Source organism: Equus quagga, chromosome 1, assembly GCF_021613505.1.
Source record: "Equus quagga isolate Etosha38 chromosome 1, UCLA_HA_Equagga_1.0, whole genome shotgun sequence".
Taxonomy (NCBI): Eukaryota; Metazoa; Chordata; class Mammalia; order Perissodactyla; family Equidae; genus Equus; species Equus quagga.
This window is the reverse complement of record NC_060267.1, coordinates 1315627-1338648: the sequence shown is the minus strand read 5'-3', so window position 1 is coordinate 1338648 and position 23022 is coordinate 1315627. Positions and strand designations below refer to the sequence as shown.

Sequence of the window (23022 nt, the reverse complement as noted above, 5' to 3'; positions counted from 1 at the left end):
GGGTCCCTGCTGTTTGTCTGAATTTGTGACAACCTGCCTGAAACACACAAAATCAGATTTAGAAGAATAGGTCATAATTAAAAAAAAAAAAAACTAATGTCGTGGTGAGGATTTTGGGGGATTCCGAGATCCCTCCTTCAAAACAGTTGGAAATATGGTCAGCGGCCGCGGGGGTGGGATGGGGAGGGAAGTGGTATAGCGGGAAATTCTCCAGCAAAGAATTGTATTCAAGAGTAAAATCTCCAGAAATCTTTCCAGCCTAATGGTCCCGCCTGGATCTTCTTTGAAGCCTGCATTCGGCCACGGCTGCTTCCAGGCAGCACCACGAAAAGGCAAAGTTAGAATCATTGTTTAATAATCAAAGGAAGGAAAATTCCAGCTCCAGGAATTATTAGCTTTGTGGCCTTGGGCAATTTGTTTCTCCTTTCAGAGCCTCAGGATCAACAAAATGAGGACACACTTCATGGGACTGGGGTGTGGATTAGCACACAGCAAGTGCGGCTGTGTTTACTGCCCCTGCTGTGCAGTCTAGGTTCATGGAATAGCTGAGCTGTATTAAATAGATTTGTATTGTCATTTGCTTGTCAATTGTGTACACATTCATAAATAGGAACATGTCTGAAAACTATAAAAGGGCTCGCTAAATGCAAGGTATTTTATTTATCTGAGCTTTAAAAAATTTATGTTATATCCTGATGTAAAGTTCTGGTTTTAAATTATTATTATTATCATCTCTGCAAAAATAGTCATTTTGAGTTTTCTTCTTCTTCCTTATCATCCACCTGGTGTAACTGACACATTCTCAGTTCCAGACAGATGCGGTAGGGACTCGGGTTTCCACATGGCCACTGAGTCCCTGCTCAGGGGGCAGAGCAGCCAGGGGGCCCCGGCTCTCCTGGGGCCACAGGGTAAATGGATAAGTCAGAATGCCACGTCCAGCATGTGATCCTCAGTGAACCAGAACATTCTGTTCTCCTTTGCTCCGAGGCATAAAAGCGATCCTCTATTCCTGCTACTGTCGCTTTCATGTAATATATTTGTGTATTTTTTCCAGGCCTCTAACCCTGGGCAGTTTGAAAATGACAGTGATGCATTGTGGCAGCGAGGACAAGTTCCAGAATCTGTTGTCTGTCATGGTCGAGTGGGAATAAACACAGATGCGCCGGACGAAGCCCTGGTTGTCTGTGGCAACGTGAAAGTGATGGGGACAGTTATGCATCCGTCTGACAGCCGGGCGAAGCAGAATGTCCAGGAGGTGAGCACAGGCACGCCTTGGGCACCTCCTGACACCTGCGTTAGCTATGCTGGGCGCTCCTGGCCTCTGACACGCCTTGCACGGGGCGACTCTACGTGTCATCTGGTGGCGTGAGGCGAACGAACATAATGCTGAGCAGTTATGTGTGTCAGAGCCGTTGGGCATCTCTGCTGAAATTGTGCAGCAGTTCCGACCCAAGAGAATAGGTTTGCCTGACAGGAGCAGTGACAGTGATAGCAGCACTGGCCTCACGAGCAGGATGTCTCTGAGTTATGTTCTGGGCCATTGCCCTTCCTGCCATGCGTTGTCATCCACTGGAGCTTGCCCTTCCTTCCCAGCTCCAGGTTCCCATCTCCCTGCTCATGTTCCCAGCAGGTCCGGGGCCTCTCCAGCCTCTTCCTCCCCGAGTCCTTGGACCAGCCCTGCGGCCATGTCTCCCCACTCTCTTTCTCTGAGGCGTAGTTGGAGAAGTCCCTCCTCCTCAGCCTCGCTCGGTCAACCGCATCGCCCAGGCTTTACCCAGACCTCCCTCTGTGGAGAGGCAGCCGCCTAGTGGAAATCACAGGACAGAAATCAGGGGGCTGCTCCTCCATTTCGGGCTTGCCCCACAATGTGACCTTGGATGAAATGCTTGCCCTTGCTGAAATTTACTGTCTTCATCTCTAAAAAGGAAATGATACCTCTCTGCTTGACCCCACCAACTCTTATATTTTTTGACCCCTTGAGATAATAAGTCCAGAATTGTCTTGGAAAGTCGCAAGTGCACCCGGGGGGTTAGGACGAAGATGCCAGGTCACTCCTGGTCCCAGCCCTTCCACATTTAACTCTGTCCCTTCACGGCCGCTGCCACCTGCCCGCCAGCTCATGGACGGCCCCTCCTAGAAGCGTTTCTGAGGCTGTGGCAGAATGATGTTTTTACACCTCCTTTCCTTACTTGTTTTTGGTTAATAGGAAACTTAATTTATAAATCACTGGCCATTCCTTTCCCCGTGCAAAGCTGCACTGGTTTTTCTAAACCGGCCAAGGAGAGTCCTCCTTTGCTGAGAGAATTCCAGACAATGGTTGTAATTTAGACTTTTACGCCAACTGGGAAGCTGCGGCTCATGTGAGAAGAGCTGTGACCTACCAGCCGGATGGGACCCTTAGGACTGGAGAGTTCTCACAGACATTTCCAGACCCGGCCCTGCCCGGTGGCCTCTCCCTCTCAGAGAGAGTTTCAGATCACACCCACTCAGCCATACCCTGCCGGTGGTGCTCAGTCCCGGCCAGTCCTGTCTCGACGAGGTGGACGGCAGCAAGCCCTGCGCCCCCTCCAGGCTTTGCCCAGGACGTCACTTACCAAACGTCTTCAAATGGTGCACCTGGTCCTAAAATAGCAAGCTTCCCGAGAACTTCTCAAGTCTCTTCCAGGAAGCCTTTTGCGCAAAGTGAAATGCCACCCAGTCCGGGCTCTCCCGGATCCGCTCCTGCTCACAGCAGCAGGAGAGAGTAAGAGAAGCCCAGTCCGAGGGGGAAGGCTGCGTTTCGGTCCCGGTCCTGGCAACCACGAGCCCAGGAAGTGTGGCTGGAGATGATCTGTGCCTCCACTTACTCAACAGGATGCTCCTGTTCATGTTACTCGTGTTGAGGGCTGGTTCTAAGCTCATAGATGTGAATAATTTTTTAGCGGTACAAGGCTAAACAAATAAATATTATTATTACTTACTTGTAAAAAGCAAAAATTATTTGTAATTTATTTATTAAATTATTTCATATTAATATATTTGCTCTTAACCTATCTATCCACATTTATGAAATATGTCTCTAGAAATCTTGTCTATCCCATTCACCATTTATTACAGACCAACGAGCTGATGGTAATGTTGACGATGGTGCTGACAGGTGTGTGAACGTCCTCCTCATGTCTCCCTGACTCAGTTTGTCCAATTTTAAAAAGAGAGCCGTTCTTCCAGGTGTGCTGGGCACTGACCTTCCGATGATGATCTGATGCAGCAGAGGACTGCGGCGATGTCTCGTCTGTGAGGATGCATGGTGACCAGGGATGGCTCCTGGATGGACCGTTGCAAAGTGTGGCGGCCAGATGTGTTCCCCGACACTGTGACGGGGACAAGACTGCAAGCGCTGCCTCGGCTGGCACTGTGTCTTCGCTTAGAGCAGTGTGGGTCGTTTTGTGGTTCCTGAGCACACAAGCTCTCTGCTCAGAGTCCCAGGGGGAGACCTCTGGTGCCCATCTGGACACTCATCCAAGACACAGAGAAGATAAAGCGGGTAAGACTGAGACCCTGAAACTGAAGTACCGGGAAAATGAGGCCAGCCTAGGTGAGGAGCAGCTCGCTTCCCCTACAGCAGCACTGTCTCCTGATGCGGCTACAGACCGGAGGAAGTGCTACGGGAATGAGCCAGACTAGGGTGGAGAGGAGATGCTGGACCCAAAGGGGCGTGAGGGAAACTTGAGGAAGCTGGAAGTCGAGTGCATCGGTCAGCTGTGCGGTGAAGGCTGGAAAAGTGGCCGCAAACGAGGAAAAGTACAAGCCTGAGGAGAAGTCGATGCAGAAGAGATGCTCAGAGGCTGTTCTGTTCTCTCCCAGCTGCGCCAGCAGTGCCGAGCACAGACAAAGGGTGAGAGCTTGAGAAAGTCAGGCAGCAGAGGCTGCCCTCAGGACTGTGCACAGGTGCAGGTGTCGCTCAGCTCAGCTCAGGTGAGCCAGCGTCGCTCAAGCTGCTCCTGAGGGGATGAGGGGCCCTGAGGGTCCCAGCGTGGGCGCAGGAGATGACGGGTGAGGGGCTCGCCTGCCCTGAGCAAAGCACAGTCCCACAGCCTGGAATGTCTTCCCTGTGCTTCTTGAGTTAATGACGCAGAGACCCTGGGTGTGAGGGAGCGTGACGGCATTCATGGTCAGAACTTTCCAGAACTGCTGTGGGCAAGATTGAATCAGATGCTGAGTCCTGTCTCCAGCTTCTGCTCAACACACATGGACGAGCAGGCTGGGCGTCGAGTGCTGGCCTGCGCTTCCTAGAGGAGGATCCGGGGTGCAGCCCTGGCCTCAGGGGTCCTCCAGAGGCCAAGTGTAGGCACAGGGACGTGCGGGAAGGCTGTTTATCTTCCTCTGGGAACGTCCACCAGCCAGCGTTAGAGATCAGAGGAGCGTTTTCTTAGAGAAAGTTTGTCCCAGAAGGTGGTGGATCCCCAAGCCACCCTCAGAATTTTCTTTGGCCCCAAATCTACCTGAAATACAATGGTAATAATACTATAGGACCTCATGGCTATGTGTAGCAACATGTCTCTGGGGAGGATGCATTCAGGGATCCAACTTAGACACCAGGGTCGTTTCCCTCCACGCCTGGACGGCCTGTGGAGGGTGCACCCTCCTCTGCTTTCCACCTGCAGCAAAGGAGCCCACACGGCCTCCGCCCGGGCCCCCCTGGGGGCCACGCAGGACCAAGGGGATAAGAAGGAGGAGGCCAGGACTCCCAAAGGTGTAGGGAGCGGGGACCTGGACAGGGCCTGGCTGGGGCAAGGCCAGGCCAGGCTGGCTCCTGATTGGCCCCTGTCCTCCATTCTGTTTGTCAGGGACGGGTCTGCTATCTCACTACCTCTGTCCTCTCATTCCTCCTTTGCTTTGTCGAAGGTTTTGGGTGCTGTTACGTGCCAGACACTTTGCTGGGCGCCGAGCAGGTCCTGAGATGAGCGAGGCCCAGGCCTTGCCCTGAGGAATGGAACTTTTATTACAATTTCACGTCCAGATAGGAGCTGCTCAGTGAGTCTCTGGTGCCTGGGACAGTGTCTGGCACACAGTAGCTGCTCATTAAATACTGTCGACTGAGCGGAGGGACTTGTGGTGGAAAATGTGCACACGGCAGACCGAGATCGTGCCTGTTCCTTCCTAGCATGGCCTGCACGCCCTCCCTGCTCTGGCCTCAGGCTTCACAGCCCAGCAACGCCAAACTCTGCTGAGCCTGCGCAGACACCGTGCAGGGACCTGCTGCCTCGGACCCGGCTCTCGGTGTTCTCTCTGCCTGGCATCCCTGTCTCACGCTCTCCACCGCCTGCCCCCATACCTTTCCCTGACTAATTCCATGTTAGAGTGATCGGTTTATTTAGCGAGTATTAGTGGAGCCCTTGCTACGTGCAGGAATGGTCCTAGACTCGGGGGATGGTGACAAACAGAGAAGCAGGGCCTCCGGTGCGTCCTCGTCCTCCGGGGTGAACACCCTCCGGGGAGACAGATGATACAGGGGACACAACTGGTCATCCTGTGATGCTTTGGTTGGTGCTGTGAAGAAAGAGAGCAGGTGCCATTAGCACAGGGGCAGAGGGGCCCTTCCTGGGCTTGGGGTCAGGAACTGCCCCTCGGGAAGGGACGTTAAACTGGGGAGGTGGAGGCAGGCAAGCGGGAAGGAGGAGCTTCTGAGGCAGGGAAGACGCTGGAGCAAGGTCTTGCGTGAAAGGCGGGGCAGTTTGGGAAGTGAAGTGAGACCACTGTCCCTAGGAAGCTCCCTTTCCGTCCCCCAGGGTACATCAGACACCCCTGTGGTGCTGCCATGACCCTCTGCTCATACCCCAGCATCGCCTGGGTTTCTCGCATCGTCAGATGAGCATATGTGGTGGGTCTGCCTTCCTGCCTGGACCACGAGCTCCCAAAACTCCGTCGTTTTTGAAGTCCCAGCTCTCGGTGCAGCACATGGTGTGTTGAAAGCGACTGGTGGCTGTTAGTTAAATAAAACTAGGAATGAATGAACTGAACCAAGCTTTGGATAACAGGAGTTACAAAACACCAGTGAGGTCAAAATTATTCCCCCCGACAAACACCCGCAGGAAAGCCCATCTCTTCAGCCAATTAAGCATCAAGCCACAACCTTGGACAACCAGCAAACGGGGTGGGGTCGGGAGGAGGGACAGGGAGGTTGGGGGGAGCCTTTAAGGATGTGGGAGGAGCTCTCCTGCTCCCTGACTGGTGGGTCAGGGAGGGCTGAGGGCCATGGCAGGGGTTTTCTTACAACAACAACAACAAAGCATTTTGGGGTTGCTCTAACACGTGGGTGCATGTCCAGGCAGTATAATTTCAATTGCCAGGAGACCACTGGTTTCATAATCCAGTTAAGTTCTAAAAGAAAATTTAGGGAACCTACATAGGCCTGCCAAACCTTTACTTGTTGAATAAGGTCATTTAAAATAAAAATCGATCCTGCTATAACATCAATTTGTGGAAACACAACTCCAAGGGGAATCCAAATGAAACACATTAAGCTTTGAGGAAAATTCATCCTGTTGTCTTCATTGCTGTCATCTTGCTGGGACCCAGAGAAACTTTTCTGAGGACTTCGCAGTGACAGTTGGGAACGCCTTTAACAACCTGCAGGCGCAGTGAGCACAGAGGAGGATGCCATCACTGAGCAGGGCGGTCCGGGAGGAGCCATCTGTAGGAGGGGAAGGGTCTCGAAGGTCCAGCAGGTGTGTGGTTGGGGCCTGTAATCTGCCACTTGAGGAAGTCTTCTCCTGTGATTCAGTGACGGAGGCTATGTCCACGCCCCAGAGGCTGTTACTTGAACCAAGCATTGCGTTGTCAATTTATGAGCAGGATTGACCTGTGTTTGTTTATACTGTGTGTTTATCTCAAAGTGATGTGGTGCCATCCCGAGCAGCAGTGTCCATTCTCGGAGGGAGGGTTCCCGTCTCAGGAGAGAAGTGAGGTGGGAGCAGGCTTTGCCCTGCAGTTTAGACCGAGAAACTGGCTCATTTGTAAGTCAGAGGATGGGGGTGACTGACGTGAACCTTGGAACTCTGGCTTATCTGAGAAGAAAGACATAAATTTCTCTTAAAATAGTTTGGGCCAGGGGAAAGGACAGTCCCACTGTCCGTGTTCCTGATCTCTGTGGGTCACTCATTGATTTGAGCAGCGAATATCTAAGCGGGTGAAATGTGCTCTTTTTAAATTAAATTAGGTTGACACAAATGAACAGCTGAGGAGAATAGCCCAAATGAGGATTGTCGAATACGACTACAAACCTGAGTTTGCGTCTGCCATGGGGATAAACGCTGCGCATCAAACAGGTACGCGCACAATCCCCTTGTTACCTTTGTATTGTCGATGACTAAAGCCCGATCTATCTGGAGCCTGCGTGCTAGGGCACTGCACAACATCTTGTTGGTCTCACTCGTGCCCTGTGAAGCCCCATCCTCACCAGAACAGGAAAGTTAAAGGAAACTCCTCTGTTGTCTTCACTTGACCCCGCACCCCGACCCCTGCGCCCCAGGTCCTGGGGGACTATTTGGAATGCACTGTTTCTGTTCACTTGGGGCCCCTTGCTCCCAGGATGGGGGCTGAGGGGCAGACGGCAGCTCGGACTGCATGAGGGGCAGCACTGGGCAGTTGTGGATGGAGCGCGAAGGTGGCAGGCAGGGGGGTTGAGGTCAGAGAAGGGCTCAAGTGGTGCTCATGCCCCAAGGCAGGAATCCTAAAGACAGAGGGACCACTTCAAAGTTCTCCTGCAGGAAAAGAAAGGAAGCCAGCGCCCAGGGTTTCCAGGGTGTTCGCTCAGCCCTCCCCACATGCGCCCAGGGTTTCCAGGGTGTTCGCTAAGCTCTCCCCACATGCGCCCAGGGTTTCCAGGGTGTTCGCTCAGCCCTCCCCACATGCGGCCTGGAGTCCAGGGTGTTCACTCAGCCTTCCCCACATGTGGCCTGGAGTCCAGGGTGTTCGCTAAGCTCTCCCCACTTGTGGCCTGGAGTCCAGGGTGTTCACTCAGCCCTCCCCACATGCGGCCTGGAGTCCAGGGTGTTCGCTCAGCCCTCCCGACATGCGGCCCAGAGTCTCAGGGAAAATGACACTGCATTTTTAATCCCACAGTGGCTCTTGGCTCACAATTCCATTTTTGCTTCTAAAGCATCATAGATCAAAGCAAAAGCTGAGGAGGGATAAGCAGGTACTTGCAAGGGGTCTGGGTGGCTTCCGTCTTCCATTCTGCTTAGGCATTGGAGGAGTATGTCCAGAAAGGTCTTTTCCTGACTAAACCTGTGGGGTGTTTTGTTTCAAGGAATGATTGCCCAGGAGGTAAGAGAGATCCTGCCTGCAGCCGTCAGAGAGGTTGGCGATGTCACATGTGAGAACGGAGAGACGCTGGAGCACTTCCTCATGGTCGACAAGGTAACTGCCAGACAGACTCTGCCGCTACAGCCTTACCCCCGCGGTGGACACCTGCCAGGGCGTCCCAGTGCGCCACACAACCGGCCAGGAAAGGGGACAGTAAAGGAACTTGGCACCAAACTGGGGAGTAGGTTGGTATCCATGATCCCACACTGCTCATTGGTACCAAAAAGAAGTCCCATAGGGAAAAAGAGAAAGGGATGTGCCCCAGCGAGTGTCAGAGTCCAGCGGGTCTTACTGTTGGGGAAGACTGGCCGTGGGAGAGGCCAGGCAGCCTGAGCACCCTTGAGACCAGGACTGAGCATCACGAGAAATGGCGATGGGTTTTCATCAGACTTTGTCTTGAAAAATGAAACTAAAATTTATGAAAGTACAACTTATCTCACATCATATCATTTAAGTTAAAATTAAAACAATGTGTTCCTCCTTGGACGATGGAAGACCGGATGAAGTGTTGAGTGCTTTTGGAGCACAGTTTTTCAAGAAAATTGTCTGTCTGACGTTCAGAGCATAGTCATAAACTGGGTCATTTTTACAAAGGTATTCTTGACCCTCCTCATTTTCCCCAAGGGCCTGGCTTACTTCTTTGGTATTCAAATCATTCTCTTTGGAAGGAATGTCTCCGACTGGCTCCTCTCCGCCTGTGAGGGCTCCACGGCTGCCATCCCCACGCTTCCCGAGGCTCGCTCTGTGATTCGAGCGGTTCTCTGAGATCACATCTATTAATTCTGTGAAATCCTGCGTCTTTTGCGAGGTTTGCAGATCCCCTCTGCTGCTGATTCACTTTACGTTGCACTGTTATCTTTGATGCCGGGATGGGAGACGGGCTGACGCGGACTTGGCAGTAGTTGGAGAGATGTTGGAGTGGAGGCTGATCCATCGTCTGTCAGTTCTGGGGCAGGGCTTCTCCAACTTCAAAGTGGACACGCTTCACTGGGATCCTATGAAAATGCAGATTCTGATTCAGCAAGAATGGGCTGAGACCCAGGTGCTGCATTTCTTACCGGCCTCCAGGCGACACCAACTTTGCTGGTCCTGCTGGTCAGCAAGCCACACGTGGAGTAGCGAGGGGAGGGTGCATTTTCATGTTAGGTCCCTCATGCTCTCTGACAACAACACTTAGATGATGGGGTCTGCACGGCCCGCCCAGCCCTGGGCCCCCACGGCCATGGGGCAGAAGTCGGGTCATTCCCCTGCTCCCTGGGACCATGTCCTCAATAGCAGACATTCTCTCCCGGCCACAGGCTCTCTCTTCACTCGAGAGGTGAACCGTGAGAAATTTATCTTTCAGAATAAACTACTGAAATTTTCCTGCTTAAAATATTTTCAGGATATTTGTATAGTAAAAGCCACCCTCACTTTCCTGTGTTTTCACAGGCCTCGGGGAGAAAAGAGCGTTGGAGGAAGACTTCGATTGCTGCTTAGCCTTCAGTGCTGTGAATACCCCTCCTTCACATTAGAAGTCCTTCCAGAATAACTCCTTTGCTTTTTCTCATTAAGAGCTCAGGGAACCTGGCTCCCGTGGTCCCTTGCTCTTTGTTAATTGTAAATTAACCAGGATGTACAGAGAGCGTCTTGCCTTCCTGGCCTCCTCCCCTTTCCTGTGGGCACTGCGGTGTCTGATTGCCACTTGGGGGCGGCCTGTTGAAAGGGGCTCCCTCAGACCTCCTGCGCCTCCTGGGCTGTTATAACCGGTGATCAGATGATGATATGGTCTCTCCACTCTTCACTCCTTTTCTCTTCCACCAAATGTTCCTTGCTGTAAAGCAAGTTTCCTTGAAGCTAAAATGCAAATCAGGAATGCAGATGAAAATGTGGAATGCTATGCTCCACGATTGCCGTGCCATTTCCGCATGTACTTTACACTTTATGCCAAAGCAGGGAAAAGTGTGTCTGGATCCTTACAGACTGTCCGGCACAGCCAGAGTTGGAGATTAGCGATCCAGCCAAAGTTAGCACAAACACCTTTTCCCTCCCTTCTTAATAGGAGAGATGACCTTGCAAGATAAGCTTCTCTTATTTGGGTGATTTGCTGCTTCTCCTCGGTGCCTCCCAGCTCCCGCTCAGTGGTGGGAGGTGGGGAGCGGGCTCAGGGCCCATCCTGAGAGCACGGGGCCGGGGGCAGACACCATGCTCCCCGCACTAGACACTGGGGACTTGGCCTTTTGCTTGTTCTTCTATTGCTTTACTTGGCAACTTTATTTATTTGTTTCTGTGATTACTGGGAGCAGGTGGTTTCATTTCTTGAGCCTTATTATTAGGAGTTCCTGGTAGAAGAGGAATGTCCCCAATGAATGTTAGAACTGCCTTAAGTGCAGCCACGGCTGACTCTGTTTGGAGGGAGGTTGCCCTTGGGAGTGACTGGTCCTGGGACAACCCGTGTGTGTTTGAGGTTGCGTGTCAGAAGCGGCCCCTCGGCAACAGCGTGAGGCTGCTCTCCGTGTCGATTCTGTTTTCCTTCCGCTGTTGTGCTGCAGGAATTGTCTATGGGAATCGCAAGAAGATAAACAACGCTTGCCTCTTGTCTTCAAGTAGCTTCCCCGCCATGTGGATAAGACAGCACACACGTAATAAAGCCCGTGACACACGGGAGAAGTGCCGTGGACACATTATCAGGCACCACTCAGTTCAGAGCCAGGGAGAGGGGATCTGGGGACTGGGCAGGGTCCACGGATGGAAGGAAGGGGGACCAAGAGACCGGCGGAGGGGCCCGGGCAGCCCTTGGGGACCGAGGCTGTGGCCGAGGCGGAGGCAGCCCAGCGGCTGCTGGGGCCTTGCTGACGCTCTGTCCCAGATCCAGCCGGACGCCGGGCCCTGCTGCTCTTCTCCAGCGATATCTCCTGTCGGTTGTTTCCGTCTTTATTCCTTCCGTTTTTCTCCCTGACTGTTCTAGTGACCTCCTGACTGACCTGCTAGCCACCACTAGGATTATCTTCCCTAAAAACAAAAAGCAAAGGAAACAAATCTCCGATCATGGAACCCCCTCTCCCACGTTTGGCTCTTTGTTGTCTTATTACTGTACCCTCCACGATCCAGAGGGAAGCTTCTCTTTCTAACTCATTTCCTAACACTCACCCCCACCTCTCCTCCTTAGACCCTACACACCCTCCAAGAAAGCTGAGACCCTCCAGATGCTATGTGTCTGCACACAGGCTCCTCTCCCACCAGCCTCTTCCACTCCCCACACTCGCCAGTCTGTCTCTGCCTGGGGGCTGCTCACTGCGTGTTCTCTGCGCTGGAGACCCTCCCTTTCGACGGCCTCATTGTTTGGATCTCAGCCCAAGACCGTCCCAGCCCCTCATCTGAGGTGGTCCCCGTGTCACTCCCTTTCCCTCTGTAAGATGCAGGGCCACCGCGAGACCTCACATGCCTTCGCTGGAATTGGAGCGAGGTGCCCTCTGGCTGTGCCGACCTGTCCCCCTCCTCGCTGGGACGCACGGCAGCATAGAGGGTGTTCCCCCGACTGAGAGTATCTTGTAATTGCTGACTTGGTCTTTGCCAACCTCCCCAGTTAGTTGCAAGAGAGCAAAAATCTCCATATTTGTCAGAACTCTGTCTCCAGTGCTTGCTTTGTGGTTCTAACCGCGGGCTCGGGCAGTGAGGAAGTCAGCAGGGTTGACGGAGTGCACCAGTGAGTCCTGCGGTGCCCTGATGGATCCCGTCTCTACTGCCTGGGCCCTGAGCATTTCTCCTGTGTTGTCATGGTCTCCCCACCAAACCGTGAGCCTCTTAGGGTCAGAGGCCGTGCCTGGCGGTCCTGCGTCGTTCGTGTGGGACCGGATGCAGGGGGTTCTCAGGAGGAATTTGTGTATGTTGATGCCTGAGTCTTTGAATCTCGGAGAAAGGAAGAGAAGTGGTTCTTTTAACACAGGGAAGTCTGGAGGAGAAGGGGTTTCCAGGGAAAGGTGGGTTCAATTTTGAGTTTGAGGCATCAGCTGGACTTTCAGATGAAGATGTCCAGAGTGGCGGGGAGCGTGGACGTGAGAGAGCAGTCGGGCTGAGGGGAAGCCGCAGGCAGGGGTGAAGACATCGATTACTGAGGGAAGGTCCTGGGCGCACGCACGTCACCGATTGGAAGCCTGTGGCCCAATCTGGCTGCACACTTTCTTTTCCCCTCACAGGGTTTTAAAATTTCTCAGATTTGTTGCCTACCTTTAAAAATGTGGAGATGTTCACACAAATTTCCCATTTCCGGTTCCCTTGAAATGTCAGCTCTGGTGCTGTGCTGGGGAGGGGCTCCCCCGAGGGGCCTGTGGGCCCCCACATCACCGCTTCCTGTTCCCTGCCGGCCCTGTTGGCTTTCAAGTTCCCATGGGATGAGGAGCAAAGAGGACTCCAAGCAGCAAACAGTCCCCGTTAGGCCTGGAGAAGTGGGGGAGGGGCTGTGGGGCGAGGCAGGGGTGAGCACAGGGTCAGAGTGCCAGGTGGGCAGAGCGGGCCCATGGGGATAGGGAGGCAACAGATGAGATGGAGAAAGATGAACCAAAATACCACCAATTTTGATGATTAAAACCATCACAGATAGGGCGCAGTGGTTTAAGAGCATGAATTTCAGCATCAGATAAAACTTTGTCCAAAACTTGGATCAGCCAGTTTGGGGACTGTAAGGTCACCTTTATGGCTACACGACACAAACAACCGTGTTCTTTGCAGTCTGCGGTGGAGCTAACTTCCTGGTGGTGGGTTCAAATGCTACCGTGATCACTTTCCCCACTGAAGCTGTTGTTTTTATAAATCATTTTTGGTAATGCAAGGTTTTCTTAGGACCACAACTTTTAGGTCTGCAACATAGTATAACCCAATAAATGGTTAATTGTTAATAAATTTTTTCCAGATGTCACTTGGAGATGCCCCCACTTCAGATGTCTCTGAAGTGATTTATGTTTTTTTGTAGGGTGACGTATTTTTCATTTTTACATATAGAAAAACTGAATAATAAAAAAGTTTTATTAGTTTAAGTTCAAATAGCCAGCCCAGAATCTAAATGGAGGCTTTTAAATGTCCTCCTCAGCAGTTACTTTAAAGGCAGGCTTTCCTTGAGGGAGGCGGCGGACCTGGCTGGTCGGTTGTGGGGCTGGGCCTCCCGTGGGGCAGCACCCCTGCTGCCCTCGCCACCGATTCGACCCCAAGCTGGAAGATTACTTTGAGTTAACATGTGCTTACAACCAACCCTGGATGTTTAACAACAGGTCACCTCTTTGTAGATGTTTCTCCCTTACACTGGAAGCAGGGAGAAAATTCTCTTGTTTCTGGTAAAAAAATTTTAGAAATATACCATTTATCGTTTTCTTGGAAAATCTTTTTGTAGTTATGTCTTCTTAAAAAAGTTATTGCTCATTTATTTTTTTTCCATGTGTCTAAGCAAGATGGATTGGTGGATGGATAGATGGGGAGGTACATGATACAGGACAGAGAGCAATATGCTAATTGTGGAATTTAGGTGATAGTATACAGACATTTACTATACAATTTTTTAAATTTTTGTATGTGCTTAAAATGTTGGGTGAGGAAAACATTGTTCCAGACAGCTGAAACCACGGTAACTGTGTCAGCAGGTGGAGGCGATGCTGTGAAAGTCGGGCCTGTTATTCAAGCCGCCTCTGATTTCATACCTGGAATCTCACACTTTATTTACCAAAGTGTGATTTCCTTAAAATGCTGGGTTTATGCCCAAGGTTTCAAGGAGAATATTTTCGAGTAATTTTTAAAGAAGTCCCGTCTCTGAGTATAATCTGGTCCCTTTCTGAGCAGTGCTGACGTTCCTCCTCTGGGACGCGACTCCGCCCACAGAGCACCCGCTCCTGCGCCCTGCCTCAGTGGTTCAGTCTGCGCGGCGCCTTCAGGCTGCCTGAGCTGAGAGAGGGAGCTGAGCAGCAAGGCGGGAACTCCGCAGGATGTAAGCTCCCTGCCCTCGTCCTCCGGAGGATTTATTATTCCGTTATAACTGGAGCTTCCGGTGGATGAACGATGCTCCTCCTCCTCCTGCCCCTTCACTTTATTGCGTTTTCCCCTCTTCATCGCCGTCTCCTCTTCCCTCCAACCCCCGCAACGATGGCGGCCGTGCTAATGTGTTTCATTTATATCCCTGGATAGTCAGGCTTTCTGGAGTATTACTGTGTCCTTTGCATGTGTCTTGGGTTTCTTTGAATTGTGTGCATCTGCTCTCAGTCGGAGGCTGGAACTCCCTGGCGTGGGTCCTTATGTTCTCCTTCTGAAGTGAAGGACCCCTCCCACTCTGGTGACCACAAACCACGCAGTGACGAACGTTCTCACACCGGCCCCCTTGTGACTCTGTGGGAGGTTTTCCTGGGACGTGTGTCAGGCCTGGGGAAAGGACCTAACCGGACTGGAAGCCGGTTGGCTGGGTACAATCGAACGACTGGCCATTGCACTCCGGATGTAAACACTCGTGCTCTTTGCTTGATTCACCTGCGTTTCCATGGGCACTTCCTAATGTGGAGAGGGAATTTGGACCTCAGTCTTTCTGTTTTTCTGAGAGAACCTCCGATAAAAGAATAAACTGGAACTTTGGCCACTCTCTTTGGTTTTACTAGAGAGCAATGCTCTGACCTCTCAACGCCTCATGGCATGAGCCACCGTTGTAAGAACATTCATTCGTTTATCCATCAGCCAGGTGCTGAGTTACTGCTCTGGGCTGGGCAATCGGCTGCGCACAGGAGGTGGGGTCTGTCTCCAGGTGTTTAATATCGGGAAACACAGCCCCAAGTGTGAGGAAGGTGGGGGAGGGGGAGGACAGGCGGTCAGGGAAAGGGAGCAGCCTGGGCTCGTTCCAGAGACCAGAAGAAGCATGATGCGCTCAGCGAATGGCATATGGTTCAGTATGGTCAGGGCACAGAGTGCGAAGGGGGCTGTGGGAAAAGACAGGCTTAAATAGGGACCCACTCTAAGCTAGAACGTGGCTCTGGTTTGACAAATGCCTCCCTGTTATCACATGCACATGTACTCACCAAATGGCCCCACATTTCCTTTCAGAAAGTTTGCTCATGCTGTCCGTATTACCCTTCCCACAAAGCAAGTCTTTAGACAGTGGGTAAAAGTTTCCTGTGGGCCTTGAAGTAGTTGCCACTTTCCTCCCACAGTCCCATGAGCAATTTTTGGTGGCAAACTAGTTTAATCACCTTTTTTTTTTTGAGGAAGATGAGCCCTCAGCTAACATTTGCCACCAATCCTCCTCTTTTTTGCTGAGGAAGACTGGCCCTGAGCTAACATCCATGTCCATCTTCCTCTACTTTATATGGGGTGCCTGCCACAGCATGGCTTCATAAACAGTGCATAGGTCTGCACCTGGGATCTGAACCAGTGAACCCCAGGCTGCTGAAGTGGAGCACGTGAACTTAACTGCTGCACTACTGGACCGGCGCCTGGTTTAATCATTTTTGCATCACAATTGTAAAGCGATGTTTCTGCTGAGGTAGTGGGTCCCATTTAAAATGGTTAATAGTAACTGGACAGAGTTGAATAATCAAATTAGGTCCAATTACAAAATAGATTTTTTGAAAATTATTTTATTGAGGTCATATTGGCTTATAACCAAAATAGTTCTTAACCAACAGTGGGCATCAGATGGGGAAGCTTCTCAAAATGCCCCAGCCTTATGCCCATCTCAGTCCTAATGAATACAGCCTCTACAGGGGACCTGGATGTTTGCCTTTAGGAAAAGTTCCTCAGGCATCTGGGTGCACATTCGTGGTTAAAATGAAGTCATAGAGACCCTTCACTTGCATAGAAAAGGACATGTTCAGAAAATTCTAGATTATGTTTGGAATATTTACAGTGGTTCCATTATGATGGTAGAGGACATAAGTCGGAAGTATTTTAGTAAGAATCAATCCTCATAACATGTCGTAGAAATTTACTTTTTGGTAATTTTCCATTGGATCCATAAAGTCAGGGCCGTGATTATAATCAGGAATGAAGCAGTAAATTCCCTCTCCACCTGTGCGTCCTCTTAAATGGGAAAACACATGAATTATCTTCTTGCCTATTGGATCTACCTGGAAGATGTATGGTGCTGGCAAATTTGAGTCGGAGAAATAAGAGATGACTTTGTCATTATTGACAAGTAACTGGACAATTGCAGCCATTGCTCGTATCTCATGAGGCAGCATTGAAGGTCCTGTTGGGGAGACATTGTAGAAAGAACTTACTGTGGTTTAGATAGAACTTTAGCATCCTTCTCCACAGTCCGCTTTAGTTTGAGCTAAATCACGAATTAATTTATCAAGCAAACATTAAAAAAAAAGAAAGAGAAGAAGAAGAAGCCAGTTGCCAAGAACAATAAAAAAGAATATTAGGTTTGGTAGTGCCAGTGAGGATGGAGAGAAGCGAATAGATTGAGTAGATTTAGGATGTTGAGCTGACAGCACTATGTGATGGATTGCCTGTGGGGGAAGGAGGCAGCGGATGCCCAGGAATCTGTTTTGGACTGCTGGGTGGAATTAACAGACCACGGTAAATAATACAGTTATAATTATGGCGTAAGGCTTTCTACAATGCAAACATAATAAATAGTCATATGACATTTATTACCCTTTAGAACCATAGAATGTTAAGGAAAATTTGTACTAGAATTAGAAAATTTAGAAGAGCTTCTGTCAGGAGATTTTTTTTTTTGATTTGTTTTTGTTTTGTGATTTATCTATTTTTTAACATTTTTAATGAAAAATTTCAAGCGCATACAAAATTAAAGAGAATAGTGATGAAACCCATGTCTATACTTCACTCAGATTCCCCATCTATCAATTCATGTCCAATCTTATTTTATTTAAATAAACTGTCCTGCCTCACAAGTATTTTTTTCAGCTTTATTGAGATATAATTGACATACGACACTGTGTAAGTTTAAGGTGCACAACATGATGACTTGACACACGTATATAGTGCAAAACGATTACTACAATAAGATTAGTTAATACATCCATCACCCCACATAATTACCTTTTTTTGTGTGGTGAGAACATTTAAGATCTACTCTCAGCAACTTTCAAGTATATAATACTGGGTTGTTAACTATAGTCACCATGCTGTGCATTCAATCCCCAGAACTTACTCATCTTAAACTGAGTTTGTAGCTTTTGACCAACATCTCCCCATTTTCCCCACTCCTTAACCTCTGGCAACCACTGCTCTACTCTCTGTTTCTCTGAGTTCAGCTTTTTTAGGTTCCACATATAAGTAAGATCATACGGTATTTGTCTTTCTCTGTTTCACTTATTTCACTTAGCATAACGCCCTCAAGGTCTACCCATGTTGTCAGAAATGGCAGGATTTCCTTCTTTCTCATGGCCAAATAATATTCCATTTATGTATATATATATATATATATATATACACCACATTTTCTTCGTCCATTCATCCATTGATGGACGCTTAGGTTGGTTCTGTATCTTGGCTGTTGTGAATGATGCTGCAATGAACGTGGGGTGCAGATATCTCTTCAAGATAATGATTTCATTTCCTTAGGATATATACCCAGAAGTAGATTGCTGGATCATATAGTAGCTCTACTTTTTCTTTTTTGTGGGAACTACATACTGTTTTCCAGAGTGGCTGCACCAGTGTTCGTTCCCACCAACAGGGCACAAGGGTTCCCTTTTCTCCACATCCTCACCAACACTTGTTGTTTCTTGTCTTTATAATAATAGCCATTCTAACAGGTGTGAGGTGATATCTCATCGTGGGCGGGTTTTTTCTGCTTTTTTCTCCCCAAATCCCCCAGTCCATAGTTGTATATTTTAGTTGTGGATCCTTCTAATTGTGGCATATGGGATGCCACCTCACGACAGCCTGACAAGCAGTGCCATGTCTGCACCCAGGATCCGAACCAGCGAAACCCTGGGCTGCCGAAGCAGAGCGTGCAAATTTAACCACTCAGCCAGGGGGCCGGCCCCTCATTGTGGTTTTGATTTGCATTTCCCTGATGATTAGTGATGTTGAGCATCTTTTCATGTGCCTGTTTGCCATGTTTATGTCTTTGGGAAAATGTCCATTCAAGTCCTCTGCCCATTTTTAAATCAGATTATTTACTTTTTTCTATTGAGTTGTATGGGTTCCTTATATATTTTGAATATTAACCCCTTACCAGATATATGTTTTGCTAATATTTTCTCTCATTTGGTAGGTTGCCTTTTCGTTTTGCTGTGTAGCAGCTTTTTAGTTTGATGTGGTCCCACTTGTTTATTTTGCTTTTGCCGCCTTTGCTTTTGGTGCCATATCCAAAAAATGGTTGCCACGACCAATGCCAAGGAGCTTTTCCCCTATGTTTTCTTCAGGAGCTTTAAGGTTTTAGGTCTTGCATTTAAGTCTTTAAGCCATTTTGAGTTAACTTTTGTGGGTGGTGTAAAATAGGGGTCCAATTTCATACTTTTGCATGTGAATATCCAGTTTTCCTGACACCGTTTATTGAAGAAGCTATCCATTCCCCATTGATTATTCTTGGCTCCCTCGTCAAGTATTAGTTGAGCATATATGTATGGCTTTATTTCTGGGCTTTCTATACTGTTCCATTGGTCTCTGTGTTTATTTTTATGCCAGGACCATACTGTTTTGATTACTATGGCTTTGTATTGTATTTTGAAATCAGGAAGTGTGATGCCTCCAGCTGTGTTCTTTCTCAGGATTGCTTTGTGTATTTGGAGTCTTTTCTGGTTCTATACAAATTTTAGGATTGTTTTCTCTATTTGTGTAAAAAATGCCATTGGAATTTTGATAGGGATTGCATTGCGTCTATAGGTGGCTTTGAGTAGTGTGGACATTTTAACAATATCAATTCTTTTGATCCAACAACATGAGATATCTCTCCATTTATTTGTGGCTTCTTCAGTTTCCACCCTGGTTAAATTTATTCCTAAGTATTTTATTGTTTTTGATGCTATTATAAATAGGATTATTTTCTATATTTCTTTTTCAGATAGTTTGTTGTTAGTGTATGGAAGCACAACTGATTTCTGTATGTTGACTTTGTATCCTGGAACTTTACTGAATTTGTTGATTAGTTCTAACAGTTTTTTGGTGGAGTCTTTATCTTCTATATATAAGGTCATGTCATGTGCAACAGAGACCATTTTACTTGTTCTTTTTGAATTTGGATGCCTTGTATTTCTTTTTCATGCCTAATTGCTCTGACTAGGACTTCCAGTACTGTATTGAATAGAAGTGACAAGCGTGGGCATCCTTGTCTTCTTCCAGATCTTAGAGGAAAAGCTTTCAGCTTTTCACCATTGAGTGTGATGTCAGCTCTGGGCTTGTCATATATGACCTTTATTATGTTGAGGTATATTTCACCTAGATTTAATTTGTTGAGAGGTTTTATAATGAAAAGATGTTGAATTTTCTCAAATGCTTTTCCTACATCTATTGAGATGATCACATGATTTTCATGCTTCGTTTTGTTAGCGTGGTGTATCACATTGATTGATTTGCAGGTGGTGAACCATCCTTAAATCCTAGGAATAAATCCCACTTGATCACGGTGTATGATCCTTTTAATGTATTGTTGAATTTGGTTTGCTTATATTTTGTTGAGGATTTTTGCATCTGTATTCGTCAGGGATATTGGCCTCTAATTGTTTTTTCTCATAGTGTCCCTATCTGCCCTTGGTATCTGGGTAATGCTGGCCTTTTAAAATGAGTTTGGAAGCACTCCCTCCTCTTCAAGTTTTTCGGAAGAGTTTGAGAAGGATTAGTATTAATTCTTCTTTAAATGTTTGACAGAATTCACCAGTGAAGCCATCTGGTCCTGGACTTTTGTTTGTTTTGGGAACTTTTTGATTACTGATTCAATCTCCTCACTCTTAATTGATCTGTTCAGATTTTCTATTTCTTCATGATTCGGTCTTAGTAGGTAGCATGTTTCTAAGAATGTCCATTTCTTCTAGGTTGTCCAATTTGTTGGAGTATAAGTGTTCATAGTAGTCTCTTATAATCCTTTGTGTTTCTGTGGTATCAGTTGTAACATCTCCTCTTTCATTTCTGATTTTATTTATTTGAATCCTCTCTCTTTTTTCTTAGTCTGTCTAAAGGTTTGTCAATTTTGTTTGTCTTTTCAAAAAACCAGCTCCTATTTTTGTTGATCTTTTCTATTGCTCTCTATCTCATTTATGTCTGCTCTGATCTTTGTTATTTCTTTCCTTCTACTAACTTTGATCTGAGTTTGTTCTTCTTTCTCTAGTTCCTTGAGGTGTAAAGTTAGGTTATTTTTCTGAGGTCTTTCTTTTTTCTTAATGTAAGTGTTTATTGCCATAGACTTCCCTCTTAGACCTGCTTTTGCTGCATCCCATAAATTTTGACATGTTGTGTTTCCGTTTTCATTTGTTTTGAGATATTTTTCAATTTCCCTTTTGATTTCTTCCTTGACCCATTAGTTTTTCAGGTATGTATTGTTTAATTTCCACATATTTGTGAATTTTCCAGTTTTCTTCCTGTTATTGATTTCTAGTTTCATACTACTGTGGTCAGAAAAGATACCTGATATGATTTCAATCTTAAATTTGCTAAGACTTGTTTTGTGACCTAAAAATCTATCCTTGATAATGTTCTGTGTACATTTAAGAAGACTATGTATTCTGCTGTTGTTGGATGGAATTTCTGTGTATATCTATTTGGTACATTTGATCTAAAGTATACTTTAAGTCCAATGTTCCTTATTGATTTCCTGTCTACATGATCTATCCATTGTTGAAAGTGGAATATTGAAGCCCTCTGTTATTGTTGTATTGTTATCTATTTCTCCCTTCATGTCTGTTAGTATTTGCTTAATATATTTAGGTACTCCAATGTTGGGTGCATATTTACAATTGTGATAGCCTCTTGATGAATTGACTGCTTTGCCTTTATAAGATGACCTTCTTTGTCTCTTGTTACAGTTTTTGACTTAAATTCTATTTTACCTGATACAAGTATAGCTACTCCTGTTCTCTTTTGGTTTCCATTTGAATGGAATATTTTTTCCCATTCCTTTAACCTATGTGTGTCCTTAAAGCTGATGTGAGTCTCTTGTAGGCAGCATATAGTTGAGTCTTGTTTTTTTAATCCATACAGCCAACTCTGTGCCTTTTGATTGGAGAATTTAAAGTAATTATTGATAGGTAAGGGCTTACTCACACCATCTTATTGTTTTCTGGCTGTTTTGCATTTCCCTTGTTTCTTTCTTCCTCTTTTGCTGACTTCCTCTGTGAACTGATGATTTTGGTGGTGGCGTGCTTTGATTTCCTTCTCTTTATCTTTTGCATATCTACTGTAGGTTCTTCTTTGTAGTGACCAGGAGGTTTACATAAATATCTCGTAGATATAGTAGGCTCTTGTAGGCTGATGACAACTTAACTTTGATCACATACAAAAACTCTGTCCTTTTACTGCCTCCTCCACATTCTATGTTTTCGATGTCATAATTTACCTCTTTTTATGTGCATACCATTAACAAATTATTGTAGCTTTAGTTATTTTTAATACTTTTGCCCTTTAACCTTTATAGTATAGTGATTTACACACCAGCATGGTACAGTATTCAAGTATTCTGAAATTGACTTTATGCTTACCTTTACCAGTGTGTTCTACACTAGTGTGCATGTCTTTAAACTACACAAACTAAGCCTTAAATCTGTAATGTTCAGCTTTTGAGTCCTTTCTGAGCAGTTGCTTTACAATGCTTGAAACCTTTAAAGCTTTGGTTTGCATGATGAGAATCTCAGACACATGGCCCTGAGTTTGAACTCCCAACCACAAAGCAGTCTTTTTCCTTTGGCCTCGAGCTCATCACTTTACAATAATGGACCAGCCTCTACGAGCCCCAAGGAGCATTGTGGTGTTCTGAGCTTGTGAACAGAGAGAGGGAAAGAAGGAGAGGTCATGGGACCAGGGTGTGAGCCAGTGAGAGCTTTCTGGGTCTTTGCTATGGCTGAGACGCAGACACACATGCTCCCCTGACAACTGCAGTGTTTGGTTGGGGAGGGGAGAGCCGGGAATCTGGCTTTGCTTGGTCTCCCCTTTCTTGCTCTTTCTGACATGTCAGTGACTTTCTCTGAACAGGAAGAATTAAGTGTTGTTGTTGTTCTAGATTTTGTTTGGGAGTTAGGCTAAAATATAAATTGTACATGGTAGCTCACGAGATGTTAAAGCAGAAATTAACACCTCAAGAATTATCCTCTCATTTATAGATGAAGAAGCTGAAGTTCAGAGAGGTTGTTGTATTTTTCTTGGGGTCTCACATCGAGGAAGCGGCAGAACTAGAGAAAAGCCCAGGGCTTTATTCCTCCCTCCTTCACCGAAGCAATTTGATGCACCTTTTACCGGGAGGAACTGGCGTCATTTCTCAGGAGGATTTAGTGACGCACACACAAATCAACATTCAGAAGCCTGTTCTGACTTCCTGTTTATGAGTTTTAAATATAGCATAGTGGCCATTGACAATAAATCTTTGGATTCCAAACTCAATGATGTCCTTCAGCTCCATTCTGCCTCTTGGGACAAGGACATATTTCCATTTTATTGCAAATGGAACTTAAGCAGCTTTACTACACAGCCAGCAGTTTAGCAAGACCATTTTAAGTTGCGAACCTCTCCAGATTTATCTTGAATGAACTTGAGGTTGTGTGTGTCTATAAC

At 47.3% G+C, this 23022-nt stretch overlaps 1 protein-coding gene across 3 annotated transcripts in view; it reads left to right on the top strand.

Moving 5' to 3' along the window:
* Positions 1–23022, top strand: part of MYRFL (myelin regulatory factor like) — a 109109-nt gene that overhangs the window by 65620 nt on the left and 20467 nt on the right. For all 3 annotated transcript variants that reach the window (XM_046678680.1, XM_046679532.1, XM_046677909.1), the window contains exons 11-13: positions 1055–1255; positions 7199–7307; positions 8291–8400. In XM_046678680.1, coding sequence (XP_046534636.1) covers positions 1055–1255; positions 7199–7307; positions 8291–8400 — 420 coding nt within the window. The remainder of the gene's footprint in view (positions 1–1054; positions 1256–7198; positions 7308–8290; positions 8401–23022) is intronic.